Here is a 23205-nt window from a genome sequence, read left to right as displayed (position 1 = left end):
CAGTGACCAGCAGTTAATTGTGCTTGTCTGCAAGTTCTTATTACAATGCAAGTAATGAAATGCAAATTAACTCTGTTGCGGGGAAACTAACCCTCACAGTATGATTGATATTTTATTTTAAATATAAATATTGCCAGTGTACCCTAGAGTGTCATAGATTTGTAAATAAAAAAAAATGATAACTGCAGAAGTTAATTTAAAGCAATATTTAAATATTCGTATCTAGCATTGCCTTTAATAGTTGGGCACACAACACGTATCAAAAGTTCTTATAATATCAAATTTATAAGTTTTTGCCGGCTAATTTATCACTCAGAGTCATGAGTTCTTTATTCCTCTACCACTGGGATAGTATCTATTTGCAATTTATTCCTATTTGTACCCACATACCTGATGAAACTATTTCTTGGCATACAATTCTTTAATTATTTCATACAGCACAACATTTTATTCAGAACTCACTATTAACAATCCGAAACTTCCATTTTTCATTTTTAAACTTCGTTTCGTTACAAGTCAGCAAAGATATTGCACTTCTTTGCAAAAACAAAGCACATAAAATAAAATAATCTTTTCTCATAGTGTTCATTCGAGTGCAAAGACAAAATAAAAATTATTCAGTTTCGTAGTGCTGTGAATATGGCATATTTACACTGTCTTCCTGTTCTGGTATGAATAATAATGTAAAAAAAAAAGCTCCACCCAAATTAACTAGCCAGGATATAACAACACATTATTTTCAGTATTTATGATATGCACTAATTAAGCAATGCCTGCATTAAAGTTAATAAGAAATAAATAAACCTTGGCTACACAAACTACTACAACACACTAGATTTTACCACAGAAACTACTAATGAAATAGATAATAAACTATATATAACCTATATGAACTCATTTAAACACAAATTTGTGTTTGTGTGGGTGTAATACATGTACATGAAAATATATGCTTAACTTATATATATTTAAATATACATTTATGTATATATAGGTTTAAACTTACTTAATTTACATGTATAAATACTATATAAAATGTTTGTCCCATAGTACGTTTTTGCATGGTCACATTCAAATTTCCCCGCCTCCCACTGGTAGTTCTGTGATCGGCCACGGAGCGCTGCAAACAGTGTATCAGTAGCAGTACGAGAGTAGCCTTTCTATCTCCTCCCTTATCTATGGCTTCAATTATTACTTTTTCCATTAGAGCAGATAAAATGTGCTTGAGCTGTGATCGGATCACAGCTAAAAATTATAGATATTTTAAAAGAGACTGTGATCGGAAAATATCGGTTCGTATCATTTCTACTATTAAACGAAATTAATAACCGCAAATAAAAAGCATTACATAACTCTAGAAAAGGTTTTTTTGTTTGTTTTATATTTCGAGTTATATTTGATGGGGAAGTTTTATTTTTTGTCTTAAAAACCTTGGTGTATGACCTGAGAGCATATTTTCACCTCAAGTAAAATGGCCAACAGCAAACTGTTTCCGGCAAATCAAACATGTGAGAGTTAAAAGGTTAAAAATAAAAAGTCGAGTCGAACAAACATATAAATGTATGGAGTTACATGAAATTGACAAGCGACAGCATGCTACGGCGCAGTTGAGGTTACTGTATTTTTTTACTTGGCAATCGCCATACTGACACGTCCAAACATTGTAAAAATGGTGCTCGACAGTATCAGATGATCGTTAGTAAGGTTCACTTCCGTAAAATACAATATTGGTTTAGGCGGCTAGCTATCGTGGCAAGCAATAAGCTCGTTAAAAAAAATTTATATATATCACGTTGTATAAAGAGATAAAGTAATTAATCAACATTGGTATTTACAAATGAACGATTCTACTGTAATTGTAGTTCTATGTCCATCCACGTGAAAATTTCTCAGCTCTCAGTTTTGAAACCATGTAGTGTGAGAGTGTGACTCAATATTGTTTTCTTTTTCGGTGATGTGTTGTTGTCGCTTTATTGTGTAGTGGTGTTTGAATAACAAGAATATCTGTCTCGCCAACATGCCTAAAGTTGTTTCACGAAGTATTGTTTGTTCGGATACGAAAGACCAAGAAGAATATAGTGAGGAGAAGCCACTTCATATATACTACTGCTTGTGCGGACAAATGACGTTAATTTTAGGTTTGTGTAGAGTTTGTAAACAAAACCCCTGAAGTGATTGTTTAAAATAGTGGCTTTGTTTTAAGTCGAGGTTTATTGCAAATAAGGGTAATACTGATAGGGAACTGTGTTTTTGAAATAAATTAATTCCAAAATGTGTAATGTGTAAAATCTTGGCTCTCAGTAGACTGACTATAATAATAATAATATACTTGCAATTGGGCATCCGCCCGGTGGCAAGGAGTTCCCACCCCTCAACTACTCTCACTCCTCCCCCCTCTGGAGCCTCCCTCATCCAGTGTCCTCCCCTCAAGCTCGTTCCACTCTCGCCCCGTCCTCACAAGGAATACCTGCCTTCCTCTCTGTCCGTCTCCATTCCCTCTGAGTCTGAACCTTCCACTCATGATCCCTCCTTCCTCTGTTCAACCTAGCTCCCAGCTTTCCCCAGCCCCAGCCCCAGCCCCCCCCCCCCTCCACGAATTACTTTATGCATTCTCACTAGCCTTTCTACTTTCCTCCTTTTTTGCAGCATGTCCCACCCCAGCTCCCCTTCATCATCACCGATGGTCTGTGTGTTTCCCCCATCCTGCCTTTGCCTTCCCTTCTCTTCCGCATATTTGTTATCCATCTCACTGCCTTGCACTGCACCCTCTCCAACTCCTCAATTTCCTTCTCCACTTAGGGGTCCCACACCGCCGCGGCATATTCCAACTATGGCCTTACTAATGTCGCGTATGCCTTTTCCTTAACTTTCCTACCTGTCCCTTTCAAGTGTCCTGCTAAGCAGCCCCAACCCCCTCCTGCCCTTCTTCACCACCTGCTTGACCTGCTTTCCCCACCCCAAGTCGCTCTGCAGGATCACTCCCAGGTACTTATATTCCTCAGCTTCCTGGATCACCTGTCCCTTCCAGCAGTACACTTTTCCCTCCACCCTTCTCTTCCTCGTGAACCTCACCACCTTTGTCTTCCCTACGTTTATCCCCATTTCATTTTCTCTCGACCAGCACTCCAGTTTCTCCAAGTCCTCTGCCAGGTGCGCCCCTTCCCCCACAGTTTCATAGAGCACACAATCATACGCAAACAGCCGCAGCCTACTTTTCAACTCCTCCCCTACATCATTCATCATGATCAGGAAGAGCAGGTGTCCCATGACACTTCCTTGTGGTACCCCTGACGTCACATTTCCCTCTTCTGACCATTCCTCGCCCACTCTCACTCGCTGGATCCTGTCCCTCAAGAAGTCCCCTGTCCAATATACCACCCCCTCTTGTCCTCTATCAACCCCTCCACCTTTTCCATCACCCTCCTGTGTGGCACCCTGTGAAACGCCTTCTCAAACTATATTTGTAGGAGTAATTTTGTAAACTGAATTTTAAGTCGCATGAAAAGTAGTTGGTGCAAACCAAAGAGAAACTTTTAGTATTGACTATTTAATGAATTTTACTATTCATTAAATTTTTTGGGCCTTATTTTAATAAAATTCTTTGTCGAAAACCAGATCCTGAAGAGTGTTTTTTTAAGTCTTTTTCGCATTTATCAAAAGCATTTCGTAATATAGTTTAACCCATCAAAGTTCACACACACAAAGGGAAATGTTATAGTATTAATGTTAAGAATTTATAAGAATCCTTATCGAAAATTGGTTTCAAAGCAATGAAGGAGTACTGAAATTTTTGTTTTGGTGCATGCTGCATTGTAACAATGTATTGAAAATCTTGTGTCTGGTCTGGTGCAGACGCAGCAGGTGTTTGAGCTGTGCTTGCTGGTGTACTGATTCTGGTTGGTAAGAAGTGGTGGAGTTTCCCCACGTGATGTCTAGCCTCTGCTTTGTTGAAGTGATCTGTTTCAGTGGGCTTTTCTTTCATAAAATATTTGTATTAGCATAAAACCTAGTGTCTGGTGTTGTGATTATTGTACATTGCAGCTTTTTAGAATGGAAAAAAAAATATCGGAAAACACACTGTACACGTCCCTAAATTACCTCCCAACGGATGGTTTCGTAATTGCTACTAGTTTGTGAAAAAAATAAATTTTGACATTGTACATTACAATACCTATAATACCTACATAATCTCAGACCTTCATTGTTTAGATTTACCCGTGTGGGTTTTTAATTTTTTTTTTTTTTTGCGAACTTTAGTCAGTATAGGTGAAGTAATAATGAAATTTGTTTAAATAATGACTGGTAAGGAAATTTTACTGCTTGAATTTCATGTTTGTTGTTTTATTAGAATATGTATGTGATTTTATTATGAAATGTTTGTTTTGTTATATTGCATTTAAAGAACATACTAATTTGAGTTACGTAACAAACAAGTCTAATGAAATGAGAGCCTAAAATTTGAATTCAATTGTTAACGTCATTCATTTTGTGTGAGGAATATGTACTGCACAATTTTGCAATCTTTCCGGGGAATTCTTTGATTACCGCCATCGTATATTCTATGTTAATTATGGCTGGTGTTTCATGTATCCAAGTTTATCTCTGGATCCTGAAGGCTTGATCCTGTGGATCATGATGCTTGCTGTTTTAGATTAGTACGTTGTAAGTTCCTGCACACATAAGAAATTGTGAAATAAGGATTATGATTGTAGGTTGAAAAAAAATTTTTTTGGACTTATGATTATCATTCATTATTATATGACAAATGTTTTTTTTTATTTATGGGATCTTCCGACGTATCGAACTAAAACAGCAAGCATCATGTACCACAGGATCATGCCATCAGGATCAAGCATCCAGGGCTAAACATCAATATATGAAACAGAAATATTAAGAGTATTTTTAATTCACCATAGTTGGCTTCAGTTGAGATACAACATAGCGGGTAAACAAGGAAAGGCAGCGGCAGTGTCAAAACACGGGTATTGTACTCCACGAACTAGTAGGAATTAAGAAACTATCCGGACGTGCGATAGCGACCGGTGAGTGAGTGTGCTCGTTGCCGTGCAGACTGCGCGATAGAGAAGCTGCCGCTGCGCAGACGGGACGGGGCGCGCGTGCTGGACGGCAGCCGGCACGCACACAAGATGACGTGCGACCCCGATGAGACCGTGCACCTGAAGAGGGCCGAGGGCATCGAGCGCCAGTACCGCCTCAAGTGCAAGAAGTGAGTTGCTCGCGGCCCAGCATCGTGCCAACTTCAGCACCAGGCTCTAAGTGTGGTTAAAATAAATCAACCAAATCTAAAGTTGTTGATCGATAATATGATGACCAGCATTCTTGTCACTGGCTCTAAGTTGCTCTCCGACATGCGGACACTTCTGTAGATTGTCACAGTGCCCACTGTATTGTTGCTGAATACCTGGAGAATACTTCAAATAGTTTCTCAGGTTATCACCAAGTTTGCTGCAGAAATTTGATATTTCTTAAGATTTATAGTTTGTGGAAGATAAAAATGTGGCATGCCCCCAATACACTTCCTCCTGGAGGATTTTGTTTCTCTCGTGTTTGCGAAGGAGTCGAGGCTCTACAGGCTGAAATGTATGTTGAAAACTATTTAATAAGGTTCAGCAGTTTCTTCTATTTTCATACATTGGTATTCATTTACATGGAATATGTTTAACTCTGATGTATATTTTGACTATGAAATGACTGTCAAAGTGTCATTGAGGTTGGACGAGGATGTGAGCCCGTGTGCCCACAGGTGCGGGCTGCTGCTCTACTACAAGCACGACGCCGCCAGCCACGTCAACTTCGTGGTGAAGGGGGCGGTGATGAAGAGCTCCGGCGAGGGCCCCGTCACCACCATCTACAACCAGGTGGCCGTGGAGAAGCCCAAGAAGATCATGGTGACCAAGCACACCAAGAACATGGGCAAGTTCAGCTCCGTCACCGTGTCCACCATCGACGAAGAGGAGGACGAGATAGAGGCGGTGGGTCGGTCGTTCCGAGTCCTGTGTCTGTTGCGGCCGAGAAAGACTTCTCCATGACCCTCCGTGTGTGGTTCCACGTCCAGTTGTTTTCAACAAAGAACGCAAATATTGAATTTATGGCAGACATTTGCTTCGCTTGCATCAGTTCACGTGAGACAAAAAGACGCAAGTGGGTAATTGGCAGATGTGCTTGTGAGCTGGCAGGTTTTCTCACGATACTTCCGTCTCCCCTTGCCCATTCACTTCGATACTCCGCTCTCGTCATCTCGGTAGCAAACCAGTAGTGCCACCTGCATGTTTGAACAGAGGTCCCTACGAGGTGTCTGAAGATATTTTGTGATTGCTACCCTACCCATAGTTGCAGGTTGAGCTTCATTATTACCAGTTCTGGTTCCATTACTGCCATCATTGAGTCTTACTTCTAAACTGTCAAATGTATCCAGAGTAACTGCATCTAGTCAGCATCTACTAGTGAACCCTGCATCAGAGTTGTAACGAGGGTTGTGTTGCTTTGCAGCGAGAAGTGGCCGACTCGTACGCCAACAACGCGCGCATCATCGAGAAGCAGTTGGAGCGCAAGGGCATGAACAAGCGCAAGACGACGGTGCAGCAGACGCAGGCTGAGATCGACGCGAAGCGCAACCGTGTGCGCGGCACGCTGATCGACAAGTGAGCGGAGCGACAGGCAGGAGGGGCGGCGACGCGCTCGCTGCAGCCGGTGCAGGATCGTGTTGTGTGCCGTGCACGCGAAGCAACGGACGGGTGCCAAGCGAAACTAAGGCTGAAGTCAAGCCTGGGGCACGGTCATCACTCAATGTTATGTTACTTTCACAATTAATATTTATCAAATGATTGATTTTCTGTTATTTGGCTAAGTATTTAATGCATTAATTATATTTCTATCCAAGCACAAATGTTCCATGTCGATGCCCATTAAAAAAAAAAGAAGCAATTTTTGCCGGGGGGAGGGGGGGTGGTTGAGTTTGAATTGAATATGAATACCAAATTATTCACAAATCGCGAATATGAATATAGAATGATAGTAAAAATCCCAAGAATTTTCTTTACTCACATCCTGTAATCACTGCCGGAAAATTAGACCAGCAATACTAAAGTGAAAAGTTGGTAATTGTATAGAAATGTTTGCAAAAATATTTCAATTATGAAATTAAAAATTGTTAAATTATGCAACTAACTTAACCAACCAATGTTCCATTTTACAAGAAACTTGATTTTTTTTTTTTAATGCTGTATTCTCAAATTATTGATTAAATGAGCTCATATTTACATTTAAAACTCTAGTTATTCATGAGTTTTCGTTAATTCAACCAAGTAAATGGTATTTTATTTTAGTTCAGCAATATTATGATCACAATTCCGGCTAATTTCATCTGGAATCTTAAACCATTATTTACATTTTTTTTAAATGTATTTTTCAGTCGGAATGTCTGTTTTGTCATAGAAGCATACAGCAAGCTGCTACTGTCTCACTTGGTGTTACATTAATTGTGAATATTTATTTATACACAGTCGAAACAATGAAATATACTTTTTTTTAATGGCCTTCACAAGTGTATGTTTTGTGGTGTAGTCCATGGCTGTTGAGGTTTATTTATTTTTTACCATTTCTGGTGCATGTGTCAAAATGAATACAAATATGTACTGTATTTTGTTTTCAAGTTTGAAATGGCAAATATGCCAAGTTTTAAATCGTTTGCAACATTTTTTGATTATGAAGTCTCAGTAACATTAAAACACCCAAAAGGCATGTTTATGTAGCAGAAATGGCTTAACTTAAAGTTATTTTTGGTATATGACAAACCCACGAGATATGCTATGTCAAATATTTGTTGATTCAAAGTGTCAGTATTTGAGTTTGAATCAAATATGAAGTGTGTTATTCCGTTATTCGTATTCAAATTTTTTCACAGGCGACAGGCCTAGTAAATGGTTAAACTTGGAAATGTTCTCAAGTGGCAATCATAAAGAATATTGTGTGAGTCTGTAGTATTCAACTGGTGTTCATTTCTAGTTGCCTTGATTGTCAACAAGACATTTAGGTTCCTGCTAATACTGTTTATTTTCATTAGATTATCACAATATTCATGAATATTTTTTGAATAAAATTTTAACACAGTGCATTTTTTTAAACTTCACATAGGAGTCCATGGGAAATTGAAAATAGTAATGTTTTTATAACTGATTATGTACATAGCATTATTTATAAAATCAAATCATAATTTCTTCAATATAAAAACCATGTGTGAATAATATTGCAGAAAACCAATATAAATTTCTCAAATAATCTTGGCCTTATACATGTTATTTTTTTTTTGTGTCCCTCATGGTATAAGGATATCTACTGGAGATAAATAATTTTAAAAAATGTTTATACTGTTCGACATGTTAAATAATGAATATTGAATATTTTTTAAGTACTCCAGACTATTTCCTGAGTTTGTTCATACTGTCATTTCCCACAGGACTGCAAAAAAATGTAGAGTTTAGCACATTTGATTTGCCAGTAGAAGAGTCAGTTGTTACCGACAGTAGTAAGTGTCAGATTGCATTACAGTTAACTTCCGATAGTCTGTATTTACGCAAATGAAAGTTGATATAAGTTTAAGGTCGAAAATGATTTTGCAACATACAAATAAGTGGTAGACGGGATTGGTCGAAAAATTATATTCAAGCCTGTAACATGAATAATAATTTAGTTTTGACCCTTATTTGTGTTAAAAAAATTTACTTTTATGTTCCTGCAGAAATATTTGCTGCCAAACAGCATCTTACACATGTATTTGATCTTCACATAAGTGTTTAGTGATAACTAGAGAGAAAACCTGACAATCAGTAACAGTACAGCATGGTGAGTGGAGTACATTAAGGGAACAAACTGAATGTAACGAGCAAATGCAATAGCTGTTTTTTTTTGTCTTTATTGTAAAAGTAATATTCCCTTCAATATAAATGAAAGCAACTATCATAGACAAACAAATATTCAGTAAACAATTTCCAACAATGTGATCTTCAGCATTAACTTTAACTGAACACAAACTTTGATTTGAAGACATAAAAAGAAAAATATTGATATTAATAAAACAGCAATGAAACATATCAGTCGAGAACATAACCAGGGAACAGGAATGGCTTAACTGATTGTTGTTACTTCGGCCCAGATCACAATATCCATAAACTTGAAGTATTTCATTTCTGATTATCATCCAGAAATGGAATTGGATTATTTGTACATGCCCCAAAATGAATAACTCTAATATCATCTAAACTGGACGTTTAACACACTGGGAGGGAGGTCATATTTAATGTCCAATCAGATGCTTGCCTAGCCAGGGGCACTGCAGTAGCTGCTGCAAGAGCCAGAGAGGCGCTGTGCACTGGGTGTCTCATTAAAACTTACATCTTGCAGATATTATTTCTTGGTCCCATATTACAGTTACAATGCTAATAGCACATAACATACGTCTGTTACGCCGAGGGGATGATTTCGGTGGAGGGGTCGAAGTACCAAGTCACAGTTACGAAAGAGGCTACGTTTTGATAACCAATCTGCGGAAAGGGCTGCGGTTACGTCCACAGCTTCTTCGGCAAGGGGGACCTCCATCCACGAGATAATATCGCTGCAGTTGTAGTTTACAGAAGCAAATGTATTTTTCCAACTGCTTTAGAAAGGTTCCTACAATGCCAAAAACAGCACACTCCATATAAATTTTAACATGTACTGTGTATCACTGATAACTCTGTTCTTCTGATGTACACACATATATTATAAAAAAAAAAAACCGTACATTTACGCAGTGCCATATTTACTTCATGTAGTCTTAACATTTTTAATTAAATTTCAGATGGAAACTTAATAACACTGGATTACGTATTTTGCCATCAATCTTCTACATAATTATTGAAAGCAATGTATTTTTATAGCAATTCATAGAGAAATATCACTGTACACAAGTAGCTATTACTAGAAAGTAGCCTTGTTTTCAAAACATAAAACAAAACGGTTTCTTACAATTATTTGTATTAATATATTTAGGGATGTGCGAAAGTGACTTTATCCACACGAAATGAAAGTGAAAGAAAATTTATCAAGTTTCGCGAAAGTGAAACGAAAATGAATTTTTCTATGAGATAAATATATTGTTAACGAAAGTTAAGCGAAATTTTTTAATTAACAAAGAAAAAAAAGTGCCCCAAAATTTGCTCTTCAGTAATAAATTCTATTACATAAATCATTTTGGTACCTTTTGATGTATATATAAATATTACTATTTAATAAAATCAACATCCGCCCTAGACCACACAACACAGCCCCATGTCACTCGTAAATTTCAAGAATCAATCCAGATCTTTCAGCGCACAGACTATTTCCTTTACAGTCGTAATATCGCAGTCTATGATAATATATTTATCACGTGCATGGTACTGATGAAAAAATACGTGAATACTGCGGAACGGCCGCCATCTTGCACCACTGTCACACATGGCTAGCTCAGGAAGCTGTAAACTAGGCAATGGACATGGTCAAAACAAAACATAACAAATGGTTGCTGCCAAGTGGTCATTACATGCAGTGCCTTGTTGACCTTTTTGTCTAATTGGCTGTATATTATGAGGATTTTATATGCCAGTCAGAGTATGTAAAATTTAAATAAAGCAGACGACAATGTTTTTGTTTGGCTGTGCGCGAATAAAAGTAGGTACGTTCTTTGTTTATGTGTATACGGTTAATACTAAATAGTGTACTAACAGTTCTGGAATGTATGTTTTACGAATATAGTACCTACACTACTGTTTGAAAGCAAATGAATCAGGTAATTTTTCAAATATTGCATGATTTTGTTTTGATACCTAGGCCTACTGTAATCACGGTTGAATTTTGTTTACTTTATCTGCCATGTTTGTTCAAATTATGATTTTACCGTATTTTCATTAACGTGAGTTTTTTTCATCACCACGTAAATTAATCTTAATGGAAATCTTTTTTCTAATTAATGTCTTTATATGATTTGCATATGTTATTACATTATTAGTAATAACAAGCAAATCATATAAAGACATTACAGTAGAATCTAAGTGCTAAGTACTTACAGGTACCTCAAGTTTTTGTACTTAGCACTAAAACATGCATACATATCTTTACAAAGAGAAAAATATATATAAAAAAATAGCTACAGGAGAGCCGCAATGCCATATGTATTCGCAACTGCGACTTGCTTTTTTCCCCGTGTCTAGTTCTCTGAGTATATCCACTTTTTCCTTAAGCGTGAATTGCTTTCGTTTCTTTTTATCTCCAGGATCATTCATATTGTAGCACAAATACAATGCGGTGTCTTAATAACGTAACCTGAAAATAACCTCAACAATAACAATAAACAATCCCGGCACAGACATCAAACAGTATTTTTAGCGTAGCGTAACACTTTTGTCTAAATAATTAATACTTCTCTCAAACCTCCGTCTTTCGATGTATCGAATGGTGTTGTGTTGCTCACGTCGCATACTACGTACGGTATAATCTATGGTTGTGCGTGCAACTGTTTGTTAACTTTGTTTTGAGAATTTAGAGGTTAGAAAATACGTTGCGTTGGTATTTGTGTATCTTTGTTCTACTACATTAATCATTTAGCTGGAAATTTATTTACCAGTATAAGTAAATTTTGTTGTAGTAATGCCACGCTACTAGTAGAATTTATACGTTATAGTGAAAATGATACTTTAAACTGAAACCGTTTTGCATGGCGAAGATACGATTTTTGGCGGGGACTTAAAAAAAATTTGTTAAGTGAAATATACTTTATAACAAGGAACGTTATTGTACCGGTATTATACTGTACATTTTTATTAAATTACGATTTCTTTTTCAACTAGAACAAACGAACTTCGGTAAGCTATTGAACTTTCGTTTGGCTCGAAATATTTCGCTAAAAACGAACTTCGACAGATGAAATTCTTACCGAAATCGAAAATGAAAGTAGCAAAATTTCGATTTCGGTATCGGTATACCGAACATTCGCACAACCCTAAATATATTTCTTAGCAACACTAAAACAACTTTTCTGTAGTTTCAATTGAAATACATAGTTACAACCATTTTTTTTAAAAAGCCAGTACACAAATATGAGAAATGCTTCTTTAATAGCTAATGATAGAACTTGCTAACGTTTGAATATAATACAAAGCATATTCCAATCATTCACGACCAGTGGCGTAGCCAGAATTTGTGTATGGGAGGTGTTAAGAAGCATGGCCCCCCTGTGTTAAAGCGGGGGTTCGGGGGGTCCTCCCCCGGGAAAATTTGGATTTTAAGGTGTCAAATAGTGCTATTTTAGCAGTTTTCGGTACATAAATTTAAATATTTTAAAGGTAAAATTTTTTATTAATTTTAATATGAAATTTGTTTGAGTGATGAATAACAAATTAATTAATTAATGATTTGGTGCTAAGGGGGGTTTTGTACCCCTAACCACCACCACCCCCCCCCCCCCCCCCCCGGCTACACCCCTGTTCAAGACCATAAAAAAAAAAAAAAAAATAGAAGTACCGAACCTGTAAACGCGTAGAACTACGAGCCAGTAAGTACGACACGCCACACTTGAAAACAAGCACATAAAAAGTATACACATTTACATACATCAAAATTTTTACAGCTTAGCTATGAACGACAGTCAAAATAAACACAGCAGCTCTGGGCAATGCTAACACGGGCAATGCTAACACAAGACTACTGCACTCATTGGCTATCAGGGTAAGAGACAACACACACATTTACAACAGTATTTCACAGACACTATTGAGTAACCATAGTTTTATACTCTTCTTTACTGAGGGGCTGATTTCTGACCTTGCTCAATAACGCTTATAAATTTAGGCATATACATAATAAGATTATAATAATCTGGAACTTGAATATAGTCTTAAATAAAAGGTCAAAGATTGAAAAATTTCAGTCCTTTTTATTCCAATCTCGAATGCAAATACAAGTTAGTCAACTCGGCCGTCAGCTCTGTTCCGAGCTAACCAAGCGGATGCCTGCCGAGCATAGCTGGGGCAGCTACAAACACACAGCTTCTGAACACTCAACTAGTACAGGGAGGGTGAGCATGTTGCGTCAATCACTTCAGGAATCAGAAAATAAACAATAACAAATTAACAATTTTTGCTTCTTGGAATTTGTAAGTGCATGTGTTGAGCTCAGTTGAAAGCCACTAGCTATTCTCCACCACATATAATGCAAACAGTTATTTTTGTTAAAGCAAGAAAGTAATAACATAGACGGCACCCAACTACCATAACCAGCCTTAACACACTCAACCACTACAAACATTCCAGTACATATCTTGCTTGCTATGCCTTGTTCTGATACCATGTTATACTAAAATTATATTTTAGCAACAGTGTTGTCAAGGAGACAGGCCTCTACTTTGTCAAGTTTGTACCCTGTTTCAAATGAAGTTGGTTACAGATGATGGTTGCAGCATTGCCAAGATTTCGCTAACATAGCCAAACAGGTTTGAAAACAATTAATGCCTGTTTTTCCAAATAAATATTTTTGTACAGTGACTTGTCATATAGTTTAATAAATGTATGCCACAGTCAACCAATAAATTCTATTTAAAGTTTTCTTTTGAAAATCTCATAAATGTGTGGGAATTGAGCCTGTGTTTAAGGAACATAATAACATAATCCCATCATGCACTACTGTGGGAATCACAGATCAACTACCCACCAACCTCGCTTCCAAACGCAGTAGCGACTGCACTACCAACTACAACAGGGAACTATGCTCCACTTCATAACGTAACTGCTGGACATCAAACAAAGCTAACAGTCTATGTACAAAGCTGCGTGAGACTCGTCAAAGGCAACTGTTACACTCCCAGCTCAGCAAAACCTTTCAGCTTGCCCTTCAGGCTCAACTTTTTTGAGGCAAATTTCTTGGGACTTCCATCCTTGGCCACTTTGGTGAGCGTGCTCTTCCTGCCACGCTCTGTCTTCTTCGACGACTTGTCGCCGGCAGAATCGCTGGGGCTGACGCCTTTTGGCTGCGAGCCTCGGCTTCTCTTCAACTTCTTCTGCAGACGAGAAGCTAACTTCTCTGACTTGTTCTTGCTCTTCGGCGTGACAGCGCTCTCCTCGCGAAGACGGGCCGAACTGGGCGGAGTTGGCATTCCTGATGACAATCTCCTCCGTTTACCGTCATCGGCCACTTTCGTCGCCGACTTTCCTCGATGCACCGTCGTTCCGTCACCGGCGCTGACCGGCGATGATGCTGCGTTCACATCTTCAGCTTCTAGTGATCTCCTGCCTTTTCTCAAACTCAACACCTCAGAGTTGCCAAACAGATTTTTCTTCACATCCATCAAGTGCAACTTCGGCTCTGGGCTCTTGCAGTTCTCTTCATCGGCGGCTTCATTCCCGCTGGAACGAACCTTCTGTTTCCTGGAAGTCTTCTTGGACTTCTTCATAATTCTCTTCAGGGAGAAATCTGGGCGTATTTTGAATTCTATTTCGTCATCGCTCTCGTCTATCTCCAAGACCGGTGTAGGTGGCTGAGGTGGTTGTGGGAGTGGTGTTGTTACTGGATCATCAAAGTCCTGCAACAAGTGTTACAATACTGTACAGCTGCCCACTCGGTGACTACTTATACTTAGCTAATTATGATAGCTCCTTGGTCTCCACATAAATCATGGCAAGCATAGCCTCAACCCCATTCACCTGGTCAGCCCTGAACTGCTCTTGTGGCAAGGAGAATCAACTTAGTGGTGTTTCAAGATCACATTACAATTATCATATTAACATGTTTCAACAAATAAGTGAGAACGGTTAATTATTGTAAATTAAAGCAAACAAAAGTGGCGACTTATTACAAATTTATAAGCATGATGGTATCAAATATTATAACTTGTAACATTGCCCTCCCAAGCTTTTAAAAAATTTTTTTGAGGAGTTAATATGATGTTATTGATGTTTTATTCATTCAGAGTAATCAACTGATTACATAGTTTCACATTATAGTGAATTGTTTTTTCTTGTATATTATCATTATCAATATTTTTGTAAATAATTTTGGTTAAGATGTTTTGATTAGAAAACCCAGTTAACTATACTTTCACTGGTTTTAATTTTTCTTGCCAAGTTATTATATGTGTGAATGCATATTTGCAGTGTGTTATTTCCTTTAAATTTTGTTTTAAAATCTGTATTTTATATTTGAAGTTAATCAGAAGCTTTCACAATGATTCTCAAATGTTTGGTGTTGTTTGAGTGAAAAAAAAAAAGCACAATTTCTTTCTGTATGTATTCGTATTCTTATGTTGGGAAAGTTGAACTCTTGCAATACCCACGCCAGTTATCAGTTGACTAGAAAGAGAGAGAGACAGTAAAGCGGGCACGGACGTCTGGAAGTGTTGTGATGAGCGGAGCTGTGAGAGCAGTGTTGTGATTGGGCAGTGAGGTCGCGTGGCTCCCTCCTCCCTGTGTGGCGTCATCTCGCCAGTTCTCTGCTCGATGTCGTCTGAGGAAGTCGTGTTTAACATGGCTCATATGTACTAAGTAACGAACTTTACAGCTGTGGTCCGGGCTGTGCCACTAGTCAACCTCGTTTTGAAATTTCATCGACCACAGTCATCGGCACACGGGCCACGATGTTGCCAGCATCCCACGGACACTCTCGTCCTAGGCTTGTACCGTCGGTGCCAAGCAACTTCAGGACTTATCTGCGAGATTTAAAATGTGTGTGAGTATTAAGAAAATTTTTTTTTGCATCATCAAAATTAACATTTATTTTTTCGAGCAGGAAAAATTTCTTTGTGTTGCTAAGATAACTGTGAGGACCTGTTGCGAACATCATGTAATAAAGGAATGTGTTCGTTTGTGCAGATCTAAGAAAATAATGTTTATAAAAGTTCCATTAAATCTTTTTCTTCAGTAAAGATTGCCAAACTAAATTTGTACCTAACTTCTAAATTTAAAAAAAAAAAAAAAAAAAAATTATTTCTTATTTTTTGAAGTGTTTCATGGGTGTTGCAAGCCAGGTCGTCTTTAAGCCGAGCCGATCTGAGTTGTAATAAACTAAGAAAGAAGTTCTTAAAATGCTTCTTGTGCAATCAAAATTCCAAAGAAACATCTCCTGAAATTTTGTTAAAAATGTGTTAAAGAGATTTGGCAGCAACTCCCACCGTAAGCTGTGTACGGCAATCTTAGCGTGAGATAGTCTATAGTTCTGCTTATTACCCATGTGTCGGCTACATAAAAATTACACTATTTTGCAAACTAAATATAAAGAAATATTGCAGTTAGATGTGTGTCGTCTGGGAGCGCACCCTCAGCTTGTAGGAGATGCCGTGCGCGCTCAGCTTCTCCAGCACGGCCTCGGCGTGGCGACGCCTCTTCCTCAGCAGCTTCCCCACCTTCTCCTGAGACTTCTCCGCGTTCTTGGCCGCCGAGTCCTTCCTGCGGTTCCTCAGCCTCAGGTAGTTGCGCGCCGTGGCGTTGCTCCGCCAGAACTTCCTCTTCCGGATCCTGTCCTGGGGGATGAACTCCGCTGGAAGCACAAGCAGTCCCGGAACATCTACAATCATTTACTGCAAATAAACTTATAAATGATTGATGAAAACAACACTCCTGATTTAGCTCTTTTTAAAATAATACATAGTTTACACAGTTAACACAGGTCTTTTATCTTAAAAACCACTCAGGAAAAGATAGGTTGGCCCAGAAACATAGTTTTTGTCCTTTTCTAACCTTACCGTGCTGTTGATATATTTATTTGTACGATGTATTAGATTCAAGAACATTATTAAAGAATGGGATGTTTAAGTTTGACTTGTACGGCTGGCATACATCGCTAAGAAATAATGTGAGTTCAAAGTACTTAGTAGTACGAAAAGTAAAACAGGTAGTGGTGGATTTTTAGGTTACGACAGGCAATTTCATTTTTCAATAAAATCGGCCGAAAATTAACAAGTGTGTCCTGAATAGGCAGAAACACAGATTCAACTAAAAATCAGCGAAATCAGCTTCTGCCGATTCGTATCGGCACAGCTCTAAGAGGCACACTGCTGGGCATCAGCACGCCAGCATATTTCCGCGAGCAGACTGTGAGGGAGTGAGAAATGCATTGCAGAGGTCACGGTTACGCTTGAGAACGACTGGAGGGAGCGCACCTTTCAGGAGCCGGTTGCACATGATGTAGTTGTTCATGGTCTCTGCCACCACCTGCCCCACCTCCGCGTGCTGGAACTCCACGAAGGCAAAGCCCTTGCTCTTGCCGGTCTGCAACACAGCACTCCAGCAACACCCGCCCTGACACTACCAGCTGCTCGCACCGGGCAACATCCTTACTGCTTGACATTACCGCAAGCAAATAAAAAAAAAATTAACATTCTGGATTTTTTCTTAAAAATTTAAGTTTTTTTTCCTCTACATTTTGTGACTAGCGATAAAAGATAACTCCAAGACATTCTTCCTATATAATTTTTTTAATAACTTTAATTTTAAAGTTACATATGTATTCTATTTTTTTTTAACATGACACAGCACAAATAAGATTACAATTACAAATAAATAAATAAAATAAATAAATAAAATAATCATCATTTTAATTATATGGACGAGTATGCAACATTAATCCCTAAAGTATAGATTTAAAAGTATGTGTGTGTGTACATATTTTCTTTTTGTATGAAGGTTTTTTTCATCCCAAGAATATTTTATTGCATGGTATGCGTGCATTGTAAAAATTCAATAACATAACATGCCTAAAAAAGTGTAACTCCAAAAATAAATATAAAATGTGAAACGACGAGGCCTGATCTCTGCGAGCCGACGCAGACACGCACGCACCTTGTTGCTGCGCGCCAGCTTCACGTTGGTGACCGTGCCGAACTGGCCGAAGTAGTCCCTCATCTGCTCCTCGTAGAAGCCGTGCGGGATGTGCGTGATGTACACGACGCCCTTCTGCTCGTCGCGCCGCTTCTTCGGCGGGCCGTCGTTCTGGAACAAGCACGGCTCTGCAGCGCACGGCACGCGCCTCGACGCAGGCACGGCAAGTAACCCCTCGACAACACTTGCTTTAACATGCTGCCTTCGTTCCCAGACGTTTCTTCAACTCTAAAATGACTTCTTACCAAATGCATAGCAGAGGAATTTTTGTACCTAACACGTTATTTACACGTTTACAAAATACAACATTTTTGACCAAGCTATATATAAAACTTTGTAATAAAATGTGTTTTTGTATTACTGAATATCATAAAAGGACATACTGATAATTATTATTAGGTAGTATGGTTATATTTTAAGGATGAATTTAGTAAAAACAGAAGTTTTAACTCAGACTGTAGGGCACACAAGTCTGCCTGCAGCATTTAATACCTTGATTTAAATAAGTTATCAAACATCAGAAAGAAACTGCAGGTACACAAGTGTGTCCTCTGAATACTTCACTCAAGCCACACGATGTAAGGCAGTTTTGCAAAAAAAAATTATACAAAGTTAACAAAATGTTAAAAAACATTTATTAAATTCAATAAACTACAATTGTTTACTGTACTGGCTTTTTTTTCTTCCAAAGAAGGTGAATTACCCACCAAATTTTACACGACGCAGTATCAGGGCAGTTAGACATTTCAAACAGTTTTTACTTTTATGTACGTTCTGAAGTTTTATGACTTCCGCTAAGGTTAAGTAATTGAAAATATTGTACTGCAACATGTTTGTTTTGACAGTTTAATTATTTATTATTATTTACGATTTATTTTATTTTTGTTTGCTCTATGTATAATATTATTTATTTTCAGAAACGGCAATATTTGGTTATGTATGTCTATGGAAAAGTGATTCTTTGGATTTTTACCGGACTATTTGAACGAGGTATTGTTGATACCCCTCTAAGGACTAATGGACTTGAAAACTGTAAACGGTAAAATTAACGCCGTAATTTTATTATGTAAATTATTAATTTTAATATTTATGTATTTGAATTTTAAGTGAAATTTTGTTATCCGCGCAATTGTTGCGTTCGGAGTTTACGTTTTCGGTAAGAAATTAGGAGACTGAAACGGTCCTTTTGGCCAATCACGGGCCACCATTTAAAAGTGAGTCTTACTGGTTTTTTTGAGGAAACTAGTAAGAAAGAGAGTTCTACAATGGCCAGCTGAATGAGCGGCAACTTCGTGACGTCGGCGAATTTAAATCCTGAAAATTAGCTATCTAGCATCAGGCATCCCGGATAGTGGATGATAATTATGAACCATTAGGGAGTTCAGAACATTTAAATAGGATTTATCTAAAAAGATAAATATCATAGGAGTGATTAACGTGAGTAACAAAAGTGCCCAGATTTTTGTGCCCTAATCTTATGCACGAATCACGAAACTCCCGTTTTTACGTCACATCGTCGCCGAAACTTATTATTAACATTGATTTCATGAATTAAATTGACTTTATAGAGGATTTAAATAATACTTGGACATAAATTTTACGAATTTACACATTAATTAACAGACTCAGTGGTCCTATAGATGAGAGGCTCTGAGCTCTGCCGATGATTTTGAACCTATCTAGCCGAGGTAAATTGATTTAAGTTCCCAAAAAAAAAACATTAATTAAAAACTGTGTAGTGTCAACGAACCCGAATTAAGACTTTTGAAAATATTTAAATGTGCGCAACATAACTCCTGGTAATTGAACTTTTATTGAATTACTATGATGTCACCGTTAAGTTAGGTTGTTGTTTTGGATATGAATAATAATTAAATATATTAATAAGATTGAAATCTTTTAAATCGTTTTTACATTGGAAATAAAATAATTCTATATTTAATATTCACAGTGTTGTGTTGTGTTATTTGTAATTCCACCTACTCCAGTGTGTATTTATGTATGTTCCATATCAATCAAATAACACCTAACTGTGACTTACCTTATGTCAACATTACCAGTGAAGAGTCACACAATTTAAGAAATCTAATTTATTACACAGTTTTATTCAGCCCAACGTTTAAGTGTGTGTGTGGAGCCTACTAAGCAGCACGAAAGTAGCTCTACATATTTAATTGGCTACCCTAGTGGGGCCTAAACAACTAAGAAGGTTCCCGCACATATTTATTTGGAGCCCATACGGTGGGGCCGATTTTGAGGTTAAGGGACACCTCAACAATTTTTTTGTGTAAATTCTGTACCATCCGAGTACTGTGTGCAAGTGCACTATTTGTGTAACGCATTATTTTTTTCAATTACTTCCTTGCACACCACTATGGCCGACGAACAAAACAAATACTTTCTTAGAGAAAGATCACGAAGTGTAGGGGAGGAGTATGCTACTGCACAAACCTCAAGCAGTGAGTCGAATCCTTCATCATCTGCAGGGAATTCGCCTGTAGTCACCTGTGAGGAAAGGTTAGGGCGGCTCACATCTCCCCTAATCATGGAGCAGGAAAACATAAATGACACTGTCCTACACACAATTGCACCCCAGGATAGCACTCCTACTCCACCACCAGTGACACTAGAGTCACTGATGCAGATCTTGCTGCAGACAAATGCTCAGATGAAGCAGAACGACTCTAAATTGGAAAAAAACAACACCGTTCTCACTGAAAAACTAGAGCAAAACAACACTGCTCTCACTGAAAAACTAGAGCAAAATAACATCAATCTCACGGCTGAGTTGAGGGCTGGATTGGAACAGACCAATGCTGCCATGGAACAGAACAATGCCAGCCTAAGGAATCTCGAGCACAGCATCGAGGTTAGACTCTTGCAACAACATGAGGAGATTCAGCAGATAGCCGAACAGGTCTCCCAATACAACAGCAGGGTAGATGGGTTGGAATCCCACGTCACGTCCCTGAGGAACATGATGGCCAACGAGCATCGAGGACAGGCCAACGCCAGGGAAGAGGTGCGTGAGCACATCCAGCACCTGGAGAGTAGGCTTGGTGACATCGAGGTGGCCACAGCTACGCTGAGGGACAGGTTTGAAAATCTATCTGTCCAACCGAGCCCTACAGCTGCATCAGCTGGTAGTATAGGCCAGGCTCAGGCAAGCGAGTGCCATGGACCTACTGTTCCAACACTGCCCACCACAAGCAAGCAACAGGGCGGCACCGAGTGCTACACTGAGCACCTGCCCCAGGAACCGTCACGTGTCACCCCCATCACTCATCGGCCAAGTAGCAGGACGTTTGTAAACACGTCGAGTATGGACCCTGCTACTCTGATCCACCACCCGGCCAAGCATTGGGCAGAGGCCATGCCCACGTTTTCAGGAAGGGTTACCGAGAACCCTATACGGTTCTTGAAGCGCTTTGAGGAATATGCGGCCACGTTCAATCTCAGCGAGGCTGAGGTACTAAAATGCCTCAACAGTGCGTTGAAAGGGCAGGCTTTCTACTGGTGGGAAATGCTGAGTGCAACCACCAGTAGCTACAATCACTTCCAGGCCATGTTCCGCCAGCAGTATTGGAGTCTGCGCATTCAGAGCAATCTGCGTGCCCAGCTCCATACTGAGAGGTATGACCCCAGGAAGGGCACAACGCTGGAAGCCCACCTCTCAACAATGTTTGAGAAAACTAGATACCTCGACTTGCCCATGACGGACGAGGAGTTCGTAGCGGCAATACTCACTCAGTTGCCGCTGCGCTACCAAAAGCAGTTGTCCGGCCTGACGTACCGAGACGTCACAGAGTTCAGAGAGAGGCTCCTGAACTACGACAAGCTGGAGAAAATGGACAGGACGCCAGCACCCAAGGAGGACCACGAGAGGGTACCCCAGCAGAACCGCCAGCCACCCCTGAATAACTATTGGCAAAACAGGGACAACAAGCCAAGGGACAACCGTCAGGCAGCTGTCCACACTATGACGTGGCAACCCAAGGGCAGAGAGCAAAGCTCATATGGCCGGTACGCTATGAGCCAACGCAAAGGCCCCTACAACAAGAGGAAGACCTGGTGGTCAAATACGAGGAACTATCATAGCGACGAAGAGATGTACCAGCGCAAGAGGAAGGACGACCGCAACGACAACCGCCGCCGCTCCTACTCGCCTGAAGTACGGCCTCCCAGGGAGTCCCGTGACCGACGCCCAAGATCCTCGTCTGAAGACGAGAGAGAGTACGCGAGGAAGTACCGCAAGACGGAGGAACCTCGATACCAGGGCCGGCACGAAGAAACCCGAATGCCACCCCACCATTATTCCCCCCAGACGACAGAGAATCATGGCGGCCAAGCCCATAATAGCCAGTTCTCTGGAAACAAGCAACGCTACCAGAACGCGACATTTCCACCACCATTCCAGGCGCAGCATCCAGGACATCAAGCTGCATACTACCAGAGAGGGGAAGTGAACCCGGTAGCAGCCGAGTTCAAGGCTGCAGTGTCCAGCGTCGCAGGACCAAGTAATTGGAACCACAAAGAACAACAACAACGTGTTCCAGGTGGACGTGCCAACCAGGGCACGTTAAACTAGAACGGGTTTCAGTTGGATCGCCCCGAACAGAAACCCACTATTCAGGCTCAGGGGTACATAACGACAAAACTCCAATTTACAGCTGCATCAGCTACGATAAATTTATATGCACTGTTATGCTAAGAGAAAGTGAAAGGGACTTTCTCTATAATGAAAATGATGAAAATAGGGTTCATCAAGTTTGTACATCATTCCAACAGCACCATTGGAATTATTATCAGTTGATTTATTTGGCCCCCTACCACAGTCAAAGGGAGGTGTTAAGTATGTTTTTGTGATGCAAGATGTTTTCACAAAATTCACCAAATTATATGCAATTGTGAACCCAACTGCAAAAGCAGTTATGCAAAAATTAAAAACTTTCGTTGAAGAAATTGGTTTACCTAAAGTGGTATTGTCAGACAGAGGTACCCAGTTTACCAGTGATTTGTGGCAAACAGGAGTCAGGAAATTAGGTGCAATACCTACAACCATCAGTGTACGGCATCCACAAAGTAACCCTGTGGAAAGACTCATGAAGTCAATAGGGAGTCTTTTACGTACGCTATGCCATAACTCGCAGCAATCATGGCGAGATAAGTTGCCATATGTAGAGTGCGTTATTAACCATACTGTACATGGTTCTATTGGAGTTACCCCTGGAGAAGCCATGAGCCTGAATAGATCGGTGGCGATCAACCCGAAATATTTACCCCGATGTGAACACACCCCTAATGAAGA

General features: G+C 39.4%; 2 protein-coding genes across 3 annotated transcripts in view; one reads left to right on the top strand and one right to left on the bottom strand.

Annotated features, from left to right (window-relative positions):
• The first annotated feature begins 1557 nt into the window (after positions 1 to 1557).
• LOC134535115 (STING ER exit protein) lies at positions 1558 to 7557 on the top strand. The gene is made up of 4 exons (XM_063374049.1): positions 1558 to 2138; positions 5071 to 5227; positions 5765 to 5993; positions 6511 to 7557. Exons 1-4 carry the CDS (start codon positions 2018 to 2020, stop codon positions 6664 to 6666), a joined length of 663 nt encoding a protein of 220 aa, XP_063230119.1. The 5' UTR covers positions 1558 to 2017; the 3' UTR covers positions 6667 to 7557.
• Positions 7558 to 12947: 5390 nt separating this feature from the next.
• Positions 12948 to 23205, bottom strand: part of LOC134535113 (MKI67 FHA domain-interacting nucleolar phosphoprotein-like) — a 16943-nt gene continuing 6685 nt past the window's right edge. For both annotated transcript variants that reach the window (XM_063374034.1, XM_063374036.1), the window contains 4 exons: positions 17859 to 18008; positions 17180 to 17288; positions 16337 to 16557; positions 12948 to 14608 (listed from right to left, as the gene is read on the bottom strand). In XM_063374034.1, coding sequence (XP_063230104.1) covers positions 13883 to 14608; positions 16337 to 16557; positions 17180 to 17288; positions 17859 to 18008 — 1206 coding nt within the window. In that variant the 3' untranslated portion in view covers positions 12948 to 13882. The remainder of the gene's footprint in view (positions 14609 to 16336; positions 16558 to 17179; positions 17289 to 17858; positions 18009 to 23205) is intronic.

Source organism: Bacillus rossius, chromosome 8, assembly GCF_032445375.1.
Source record: "Bacillus rossius redtenbacheri isolate Brsri chromosome 8, Brsri_v3, whole genome shotgun sequence".
NCBI lineage: Eukaryota > Metazoa > Arthropoda > Insecta > Phasmatodea > Bacillidae > Bacillus > Bacillus rossius.
The sequence above is the reverse complement of the archived record's forward strand: the minus strand, read 5'-3'. Positions and strand labels throughout refer to the sequence as shown.

Bases quoted from the DNA above. Each gene is read 5' to 3' on its own strand.
- LOC134535115 (XM_063374049.1), top strand. From the start codon at position 2,018: ATGCCTAAAGTTGTTTCACGAAGTATTGTTTGTTCGGATACGAAAGAC. The intron at 5,228-5,764 runs GTGAGTTGCTCG...GTGTGCCCACAG, and splicing joins TACCGCCTCAAGTGCAAGAA to GTGCGGGCTGCTGCTCTACT. The intron at 5,994-6,510 runs GTGGGTCGGTCG...GTTGCTTTGCAG, and splicing joins AGGAGGACGAGATAGAGGCG to CGAGAAGTGGCCGACTCGTA.